The 11451-nt window shown below is 44.8% G+C and overlaps 1 protein-coding gene across 16 annotated transcripts in view; it reads left to right on the top strand.

Moving 5' to 3' along the window:
* The first annotated feature begins 1934 nt into the window (after window positions 1–1934).
* The window catches only part of MLIP (muscular LMNA interacting protein), a 166274-nt gene continuing 156757 nt past the window's right edge, over window positions 1935–11451 (top strand). For 9 of the 16 annotated variants that reach the window (XR_004645228.1, XR_004645227.1, XM_034766321.1 and 6 more), the window contains exon 1: window positions 1937–2118. Coding sequence is in view for 14 of the 16 variants with exons in the window: in XM_034766321.1 (XP_034622212.1) it covers window positions 2056–2118 (63 nt within the window). In the remaining 2 variants the exon portion in view is untranslated. Of the gene's footprint in view, window positions 2119–11451 lie in introns of all 16 variants that reach the window. The other 7 variants (XM_034766310.1, XM_034766318.1, XM_034766311.1 and 4 more) reach the window with 4 other exon arrangements.

Raw genomic sequence — 11451 nt, 5'->3', positions numbered from 1 at the left:
TAATAGATTTTAGTTTTTCATATGTGCTCTGGGAATTTTCAGAAAGCAGATGGTACAATTTTCTAATCCACCTGGCTCTGGCATACTCAAATTAGAAAATGCCTGGAAGAGAACAAGGAACATCGTTGTGCTTCTGTGGCACTGCTCCATGGAAGGATTAATGACTTTGGGTGACATTCACCCCTTTGCAACAATGTAATATAAGCTGCTGTTTAAATCCCACTTAAGCACTATTTTGATGGCATAAGTGGTGCATAGGCCTTGTGCTAGTCCCTCTGCCCAGGGAGGAATTTCATCCTCACAGAAGAGAGGTGAGTCATCTTAGTACTTTTCTAATTCTTGACCAAGAGAGAGGCGATGCTATTTTTTCCCTGTGTTTATGCCACTTATTTGTGTTTTTTCTGCCCCAGCTTTTTCAGAAGAATCAATGAGGGTATTTTTTTTTAGCCTTCCAATTTTAAGTAAATTCATATATATATATATATTTTTTTCTACTAGTCCCACCTTGTAAATGTGTGTGGTTCTTTAATTTCCTTTCCTTCACTCTTCCAGCCATGGTTTTGTACTTCTATAAAGCAAAGATAAAAGAGAGACTAAAAGATAACTATAGAAAGAACTTTCTCTTTGTTATGAACAATGAAGGAAAAATGTGAGTTTTGGCAACTTTTTCTTTGCCAGTTTTATTTAATATCCTCTCATGATTTTTCTCCACTCTTTCCTTCCCATCTGAAGCTCTGAAGATTATGTGGGTACAGTTCACAACAAAAAGTAAGCAATGCAGGAAGAAATACGTGTTTAGCTTTGACTGTCACATCTACAGTGGCACACAAGTTAACAATTCCATGAAGCCAAAACTAGGTTTTTACTAGATAAGAACCAGAAGCAGGCAGAGTGCTTCAGGCAAAAGAGGATGGTCCTCTAGTAGTAATTGAAATTCTCTTAATATAATCTGAGCATGTGACATCTACATTTCCAATTTCATGAAGGAAAGTTTAATTTTTCTGATATGTCTCAGAACCATCAAAGAATCTATTCTGATTCAGTAGCAAAGTATTTTTTTTTTACATGACTGTGCTTGCAATTGGACTTTTCCCTATTAGTTACTAGGAATTGCAGAACAAACTGTGCATGCGAATCACTCAGAAGATATCAGCATTGACCTAGTTGATGTAGCAACCAGCGGTTGTGTTGTAAACCTTGGAATCTACAGCACAGCCAAGGAGATAACCTCCTCCCACCACAGTTTCTAATATTGGACTCCTGACTTTATCATCATGAACTCAAGCCAGGTTATTCTTCTATAGTTAACTCACTTTAAAAGCCCATCTCCCTTGATATGTAATGGGCTTTAAATACAGTGATATTTTATATCTACACTGACCAGTTCTTGAGTGTATTAACACGTGTAGCACAGATACAATGTTCTGATTTTGTTTTTGCATTTCAGAAGATCAAGAAGACATTTAATATAGCATGTCCTATTATTAGAAGGACACGAGGAGAATACATCTCTACATTAAATTCTAGTGGGACCGCTCAACAGCAGACTCTGGTAACTGAGAAAGATCAATAGACAAACGTATGTATCCTTTTTCAAATGTTGCTCTGGTTACCCTGTGTCTATGTAACATCATATCATACAAGCTAATCATATTTGTCATTTTAGTTGGCTAATAAACTGTGCATTCAAGAATAAGTTCTACTGTGATCTAGCTATTACTTTCCAGTTCCTTTTCAGGGAGTCTTTAAACACAAGCTTATTTTGTGTGGGGGGGTCCAGGTAACAAAAAACCTGCTACAACAGTACTCACGTTAAACAGTTTGCTTTGATGCCAAAATAATATTTATTGTTATCTGAGGCCAGCTGCCTGCCTTCTCTCTAGGATTCTATTTGTGAAGTTTCTACGTCTATAAATGGAAACACTAGCTAACCAGAAATTATCACCAGCACTGCCTGATAGAGTTCTGTCTCACAACTTGAAAAGTACAGTGATATCTAATATGTAGTCAGATTAAATCACTTCTACCCAGGATCTGAGCCTCTTTTTCTGGGACATGGAGTTAGAAAAGCACGAAAAAGAAATCTCAGCAAAACACACCTTAAAGGAGAAGCTGACGGTAAGACATGTTGAGGTTTACTCTACAAACATTTTAAACTTAATGGTGAGGAGGAAAGGCAAAGCAACAGTTGAACCTTAGAAAGGTTCCAGTAATATTTCTATGCTTCCTCTAGCCAGTGACCTTGAAGATTAGCAGGCTTAGTGGAGCATGTTGAAATGAATTATGAATGATATCTTTCAGTGGAAATGATGGGATTTCATTAGTGACATTTGTGTAGTTGCAGAGTGAAAAACGAATTCAGTACAATTATATAATCCAAACCCAGGCCGATTACTCAGTTTTCTTCCAGGATTTCTGTATCAGAGAGTTTTCATGCTCTTGCAGTTTATTTTACATCAATAAAGGGCAGGTTGATTAGAAAATCTTGTCAGCTCCTTCATTGGAAACTTGAAAATGAATTTAAACCAAAATAGGTGACCACAAGAAAAAAGAATGGTCAAAAATGCAATTTTATATTTGAGTAACATAGTATTTAAATACAGCTCTACATTGCAAAATAGAACTTGTTAATACTAAAGGTCATTTCCCAGACATCACCAAAGTGTCATGTTATTCTTGACTTTATTAACTGATAAGCTGTACTTAGTGCAAGTGATTGCTGATTTGTTTCTTAAAGAAAGATGACAATGTACTCTGATCCTGAGAGCAAGGTAATGCTATTATTGCATTATGGTCTATTATTTCACTTCACAGTGGGCAAGAGTTTACTCACATTTGGCAGTAACTTATTCCTTAAGTAACCCCATTTAAATGAGACTATATGTGGGGTGATGTGTTACTCAGTGAGAATATGGGTATCCAGAATCTGTCCCTAAACTGGTAATTACACATAGAGCCTGATTGAGACAGAGGGTAGGTTGGCTAGTGAGTCTAGGAGATCTTGAAACAAAATGTTAACTAATTTCTCTGTCTCAACTACTATGAATTTTTCAGGTAGAAAATTGTTTCTTTAAACAGTATTATCTGAAGGAGTTTTCAGATAATATTAGTGTTAGTATTTTGTAAGAAAGCTAGTCAATCATTATTAACACTTCAGACTATGCAAGAAATACTGCATCTTTCTTATTTTTATGGCAAGATCCATAAAATGTAAAGAAAAAATATCAAAGGTTAAATCACTTAGATAATTCATACAAGCTGCAGGAAAAAAATATGCCTTGAAGTTCTTGTTTTGTATAGATCCTGTGGGAAAAAATAATATAAACATGTAATTAAAGATTGTATCATAATGCATACTCACAAGGGGCCCAATTAAGTTTGCCCAGGCAACTTTAATTCTGGCATTTCCTCACTTTTAAGACTTGATTTTGCAACCTTAATGTTCTTCTAATGTAGTTTTTAAAAAAATCTTACTGAGAAAAACAAATTCCCTTCTGTGTAATCATGTTGACAACCACATGGGTCAGCCACAGGGTTGGATCCACAATACAGACCTCTGCCACTTGAGCTAACAAAGTAACTTAGGATATGTCTACACTACGAAATTAGGTTGAAATTATAGAAGCCAGTTTTATAGATATCGGTTTTATACAGTCGACTGTATGTCCCCACATAAAATGCTCTAAGTGCATGAAGTGGGCGGACTGCGTCCACAGTACCAGGGCTAGCGTTGACTTCCGGAGCGTTGCACTGTGGGTAGCTATCCCACAGTTCCCGCAGTCTCCGCCGCCCATTGGAATTCTGGGTTGAGATCCCAATGCCTGATGATGCAAAACAGTGTCGCAGGGGGTTCTGGGTACATGCCGTCAGGCCCCTCCCCATCCGTCAGAGCAACGGCAGACAATCGATTCGAGCCTTTTTACCTGGGTTACCTGTGCAGACAACATACCACGCCAAGCATGCAGCCCGCTCAACTCAGCTCAGCTCACCATCACCATATGTCATCTGGGTGCTGGTAGACGTGGTACTGCATTGCTACACAGCAGCAGCTAATTGCGTTTTGGCGGTAGACGGTGCAGTATGACTGGTAGCCTTCATCGGCTATCTGGGTGCTGGCAGACGTGGGGCTGCATTGCTACACAGCAGCAGCCCCTTGCCTTTTGGCAATAGATGGTGTATTACGAGTGGTATCCATCGTCGTTGTACTCCAGTTCAATCATAGGCCCCTGGGCAGACATGCTTTGTCTCCTGGAGATTCAGTCCTGCCAGCAGTCCTAGTGAACCGTCTTGACGATGATGGCTAGCAGTCGTAGTACAGTATCTTCTGCCAAGCACCCAGAAGATGCCGAGGGCTATCAGTCATGCTGCACCGTCTGCTGCCAGCTTAAGATGTAAAAGATAGATGGGCCAGATTTGTTCTGTATTTATTTGCTTCCCCCTCCCTCCGTGAAATCAATAGCCTGCTAAACCCAGGGTTTTCAGTTCAATCTTTGGGGGGGGGCCATTCTGTGTGACAGTTGTTTGTGTTTCTCCCTGATGCACAAACACCTTCACTGATTTTAATTCCCTGTACCTGTGCACCATGTCGTCAGTCACCCTCCCTCCCTCCATCAGTTTCACGCCTTTTTTCAGACCAGACGCCATAGCACTGGGATCATGGAGCCCGCTCAGATCACCACGGCAATTATGAGCACCATGAACACCACGCGCATTGTCCTGGAGTATATGCAGAGCCAGGACATGCCAAAGCCTTTCCAGGACCAGCCAATGAGGCAATTGCAGCGTGGCGACGAGAGTGATGAGGAAATTGACATGGACACAGCCCTCACACAAGGTACGGGCCCCAGCAATGTGCAAATCGTGGTGTTACTGGGGCAGGTTCATGCCATGGAACGCCAATTCTGGGCCCGGGAAACAAGCACAGACTGGTGGGACCGCATCGTGTTGCAGGTGTGGGACGATTCCCAGTGGCTGCGAAACTTTCGCATGCGTAAGGGCACTTTCATGGAACTTTGTGACTTGCTTTCCCTTGCCCTGAAGCGCCAGAATATCAGGATGAGAGCAGACCTCACAGTTGAGAAGCGCGTGGCGATAGCCTTGTGGAACCTTGCAACGCCAGACAGCTACCGGTCAGTCGGGAATCAATTTGGAGTGGGCAAATCTACTGTGGGGGCTGCTGTGATCCAAGTTGACAGGGCAATCAAAGACCTGCTGATATCAAGGGTAGTGACTCTGGGAAACATGCAGGCCATAGTGGATGGCTTTGCTGCAATGGGATTCCCAAACTGTGGTGGGGCGATAGATGGATATCCCTATCTTGTCACCGGAGCACCAAGCCACTGAGTACATAAACCGCAAGGGGTACTTTTCAATGCTGCTGCAAGCCCTGGTGGATGACAAGGGACGTTTCACCAACATCAACATGGGATGGCCGGAAAAGGTACATGATGCTCGCGTCCTCAGGCACTCTGCTCTGTTTCAAAAGCTGGAGGAAGGGACTTTCTTCCCGGATCAGAAAATAACCGTTGGGGATGTTGAAATGCCTATCGTGATCCTTGGGGACCCAGCCTACCCCTTAATGCCATGGCTCATGAAGCCGTACACAGGCAGCCTGGACAGTAGTCAGGACCTGTTCAACTACAGGCTGAGCAAGTGCAGAATGGTGGTGGAATGTGCATTTGGATGTTTAAAAGTGCGCTGGCGCAGCTTACTGACTTGCTCAGACCTCAGTGAAAAGAATATCCCCATTGTTATTGCTGCTTGCTGTGCGCTCCACAATATCTGTGAGAGTAAGGGGGAGACATTTATGGCAGGGTGGGAGGTTGAGGCACATCGCCTGGCTGCTGATTATGCGCAGCCAGACACCAGGGCGGTTAGAAGAGTACAGCAGGGCACGGTGCGCATCAGAGAAGCTTTGAAAACGAGTTTTGTGACTGGCCAGGCTATGGTGTGAAACTTCTGTTTGTTTCTCCTTGATGAACCCTCCACCCCCCCCCTCCGGTTCACTCTACTTCTCTGTAAACCAACCATCCCACCCTCCTCTCCCCCCTTCAAGCACCGCTTGCAGAGGCAATAAAGTCATTGTTACTTCATATTCATGCATTCTTTATTAATTCATCACACAACTAGGGGGATAATTGCCAAGGTAGCCCGAGAGGGGTGGGGGAGGAGGGAAGGAAAAGGATGCACTGCAGTTTAAAACTTTAAAACTTTAACACTTATTGAAGGCCAGCCTTCCGATGCTCGGGCAATCATCTGGGGTGGAGTGACTGGGTGGCCGGAGGCCCCCACACCGTGTTCTTGGTCGTCTGGGTGAGGAGGCTATGGGACTTGGGGAGGAGGGCTGTTGGTTACACAGGGGCTGTAGCGGCGGTCTCTGCTCCTGCTGCCTTTCCTGCAGCTCAACCATACGCTGGAGCATATGAGTTTGATGCTCCAGCAGCCGGAGCATCGACTCTTGCCTTCTGTCTGCAAGCTGATGCCACCTATCATCTTCAGCCTGCCACTTGCTCTGTTCATCCCGCGATTCAGCCCGCCACCTCTCCTCTCGTTTATATTGTGCTTTTCTGTAGTCTGACATTGACTGCCTCCACGCATTCTGCTGTGCTCTTTCAGATGGGAGGACATCTGGAGCTCCGTGAACATATCATCCCAAGTTCACCGTTTTCTCCTTCTAATCTTTGCTAGCCTCTGCGAAGGCGAAACATTTGCAGCTGGTGGAGGACAAGGGAGAGGTGGTTAAAAAGACACATTTTAGAGAACAATGGGTACACTCTTTCAAGTTAAATTTTGCTGTTCACCATACACAGCACATGTGTTTTCATTACAAGGTCGCATTTTTCCTCTTATATTGAGGGCCTGCCGGTTTGATGTGAAAGATCACTCATGCGGTGCCAGGCAACAGAATTCGGCTTGCAGGCAGCCATGGTAAGCCACAGTCTTTTGGCTTTTTTAACCCTCATAACATGTGGGAGTGGTTTCAAACAGTAGCGCCCTCATTTCCCATACCAAGGACCCATTGGGTTGGCCATTTAAAATGGGTTTGCAATGTAAAAGGAGGGGCTGGGGTTTTCGGGTTAACATGCAGCACAAACCCAACTACCCCCCGCCCCACATCCCCCCCCAATTCTCTGGGATGATCCCTTCACCCATCCCCCCCCATCGCGTGGCCAACAGTGGTGAACATTTCTGTTCAGCCGAGCAAGAACGGGCATGCCGTTCTGAATGCCCCCTTAATAAAATAACCCCATTTCAACCAGGTGACCGTGAATGATATCACTCTCCTGAGGATAACAAAGAGAGATAAGGAATGGATGTTGTCTGCATGCCAGCAAACACCGGGACCATATGCTGCCATGCTTTGTTATGCAATGATTCCAGACTATGTGCTACTGGCCTGACGTGGTAAAGTGTCCTACCATGGCGGACAGGATAAGGCAGCCCTCCCCAGCAACCTTTTGCAAAGGCTTTGGGAGTATATGAAGGAGAGCTTTCTGGAGATGTCCCTGGAGGATTTCCGCTCCATCCCCATACACGTGAACAGACTTTTCCAGTAGCTGTACTGGCCACAATTGCCAGGGCAAATTAATCATTAATCATTAAACACGCTTGCTTTTAAACCATGTGTGATATTTACAAAGGTACACTCACCAGAAGTCCCTTGTGTGCCCTCAGGGTCTGGAAGCACGCCTTGGGTGAGTTTGGGGGTTACTGGCTCCAGGTCCAGGGTGATAAACATATCCTGGCTGTTGGGGAAACCGGTTTCTCCACTTCCTTGCTGTGAGCTATCTTCATTATCTTCATCATCATCTTCCATGTACCCTGAACCCGCTTCCCTGTTGCGTGTTTCTCCATTGACGGAGTCAAAGCACACGGTTGGGGTAGTGGTGGCTGCACCCCCTAGAATGGCATGCAGCTCCACGTAGAAGCGGCATGTTTGCGGCTCTGCCCCAGACCTTCCGTTTGCCTCTCTCTGGCTTTGTGGTAGACTTGCCTTAGCTCCTTAATTTTCATGCGGCACTGCTGTCCGTCCCTGTTATGGTCTCTGTCCTTCATGGCCTTTGAGACCTTTTCTAATATTTTGCCATTTTGTTTACTGCTATGGAGTTCAGCTACCACTGATTCGTCTCCCCATATGGCAAGCAGATCCCGTACCTCCCGTTCTGTCCATGCTGGAGCTCTTTTGTGATTCTGGGACTCCATCATGGTTACCTGTGCTGATGAGCTCTGCGTGGTCACCTATGCTCTCCACGCTGGGCAAACAGGAAATGAAATTCAAAAGTTCGCCGGGCTTTTCCTGTCTACCTGGTCAGTGCATCTGAGTTGAGAGTGCTGTCCAGAGCGGTCACAATGAAGCACTGTGGGATAGCTCCCGGAGGCCAATAACGTCGAATTCCGTCCACACTACCCCAAATCCGACCCGCAAAGGCCGATTTTAGCGCTAAGTGTAGCGGTCAGTAGGTTTCCGGTATAGGGTGGTATTGATGTGTCCAGGAAATGGACCGCTTGTGTGGATTGATCAATCCACACAAGCGGTCCATTTCCTGGACACTACTGTGCTAATAAGCGATGGTCACATCAATACCACCCTATACCGGAAACCTACTGACTGCTACGCTTACCTACATGCCTCCAGCTTCCATCCAGGACACACCACATGATCCATTGTCTACAGCCAAGCTCTAAGATATAACAGCATTTGCTCTAATCCCTCGGATAGAGACAAGCACCTACAAGATCTCTATCAAGCATTCTTAAAACTACAATACCCACCTGCTGAAGTGAAAAAACAGATTGACAGAGCCAGACGAGTACCCAGAAGTCACCTCCTACAAGACAGGCCCAACAAAGAAAATAACAGAACACCACTAGCTGTCACCTTCAGCCCCCAACTAAAACCTCTCCAGCGCATCATCAGAGATCTACAACCTATCCTGAAAGATGATCCTTTACTCTCACAGATCTTGGGAGACAGACCTGTCCTCGCTTACAGACAACCCCCCAACCTAAAGCAAATACTCACCAGCAACCACACATCACTGAACAAAACCACTAACCCAGGAACCTATCCTTGTAACAAAGCCCGATGCCAACTCTGTCCACATATCTATTCAAGTGACATCATCATAGGACCTAATCACATCAGCCATACCATCAGGGGCTCGTTCACCTGCACATCTACCAATGTGATATATGCCATCATGTGCCAGCAATGCCCCTCTGCCATGTACATTGGCCAAACCGGACAGTCTCTATGCAAAAGAATTAATGGACACAAATCTGACATCAGGAATCAAAATACTCAAAAACCAGTGGGAGAACACTTTAACCTGTCTGGTCATTCAGTGACAGACCTGCAGGTGGCTATATTACAACAGAAAAACTTCAAAAACAGACTCCAAAGAGAGACTGCTGAGCTAGAATTGATATGCAAACTAGACACAATCAACTCCGGTTTGAATAAGGACTGGGAATGGCTGAGCCATTACAAACATTGACTCTATCTCCCCTTGTAAGTATTCTCACACTTATTATCAAACTGTCTGTACTGGGCTAGCTTGATTATCACTTCAAAAGTTTTTTTTCTCTTAATTAATTGGCCTCTCAGAGTTGGTAAGACAACTCCCACCTGTTTATGCTCTCTGTATGTGTGTATATATATCTCCTCAATATATGTTCCATTCTATATGCATCCGAAGAAGTGGGCTGTAGTCCACGAAAGCTTATGCTCTAATAAATTTGTTAGTCTCTAAGGTGCCACAAGTATTCCTGTTCTTCTTTTTGCGGATACAGACTAACACGGCTGTTACTCTGAACTCTGCTAAAGTCGACCTAAACTCGTAGTGTATACCAGGCCTGATAGAGGACAACAACCTACTATTTCTGTGTGGACCAGACACTAGAGAAGGATGTGAGTGTGAGAGAAATTTTCCCAGTGAGTTTCATAGATATTTGGTGACAGCAGAAGAATGGTGAGACTCAGGAATCTTGGACTCTATTTGAGTTCTGGAGGGAATTGTGCTGAAGTTGTCACAGACCCTTCTGCCTGTTCCCTCTAAAACTGACCCTTTCTGCTCCTGTCTTCTCAAGCCTACCCCAGTCCCTACTCTCTCATCCTCCACCTCTTCATTCATAGGTGCCGACTGCGTGGGTGCTGCGGGGCTGGAGCACCCACAGAGAAAAATTAGTGGGTGCTCTGCACCCACCGGCAGCCAAGCTCCCCCCACCCGCACCCCGTCCTTGCCTCCTCCTCCCCCGAGCATGCCGCATCCCCGCTCTTCTCCCTTCCAGTGCTCCCCGCCCACTGCCTAACAGCTGTTTGGCGGCGTTTGGGACTTTCTGGGACGGAGGGGGAGGAGTGGGGATGTGATGTGCTCCGGGGAGGAGGCAGTAAAGTGGTGAGTTGGGGTGGGGCCTTGGAGGAAGAGGGTGGGGCGAGGGTGGGGTTTGAGCACTCATGGGGCAGAGGGGAAGTTGGCGCCTATGTCTTCATTCCAGTCCCAATCTCCTTGCCCACCCACTTCCCATCTCCCAGACAGGACACCCCCACCTGAATCCCATTCTTCCCCACACAATGGTTCCCAGTCCAAATCTCCACTTCTTGTAATCCACCCTGGGCTTCTCATCTGATCTGAGTCTCTCCTCTTTGAAACAAGCGGATCAGCTCAATTTTCAAACATAATTTAAGAATCTGTCAGTTTTTAATCCAGATATCCTGTATAAACATTACTGTTGGTGTTTCCACGTATTTGTATTCAGTGTGTAGTGAATGTGTGAACTAAGATAAATGCTGTATGAGATAACAATTCTATATTTTAAACCCTATGAATTAGACTACACTGCAATATTTTAAATTCTGGTTTATACTTTGCTGATTGTTCCAAATACTTCCACCCTTTTGTTCACTAGAACAAAGATCTGATCACAGGTTTCTACAGTTCTTAGAAATGTTCAGTGACTACCCAGAGACCAGTTCATACTCAAGATACTGTATATCTCCAAAGTGGGACAGCCTCAGTGTACATAAAGGAGTCATTGCCTTCTGACTCTTTGATAAACAGAAATTATTGTCCTCCTAAATTTCTGCAATCTGGCTCTGTAGCTCATTCAAACCATATTGTGGACCAGATCCTCAGCTAGTGTAAATCAGTTTTTCTGGAAAGCGTGGATGATTTACTCTGACCAGTGAGGATCTGGTCCTACATATCCCCACACACCCTGAAAAGTTCTCTTTGTATACATCTCGTAAATATATGGCACTCTCTGCCATCTCACTTAATAATGTCCAGACTTGACTTTAAAGAGCTCCCCTTATCTTGGCTTGTGGGAGCAAGTATTTCTGTTGTCAGGGTCTCTAGGAGAATTTTTTAAAAGTGACTGTGGAAATGGAAGGTTATACTGGATCTATTTTGTGAACAGTAAAGTCAAATGAGATGGATACAGATATTCTAA

Source organism: Trachemys scripta, chromosome 3 (assembly GCF_013100865.1).
Source record: "Trachemys scripta elegans isolate TJP31775 chromosome 3, CAS_Tse_1.0, whole genome shotgun sequence".
NCBI classification, from domain to species: Eukaryota; Metazoa; Chordata; order Testudines; family Emydidae; genus Trachemys; species Trachemys scripta.
This window is presented reverse-complemented; position numbering and strand designations above follow the sequence as displayed.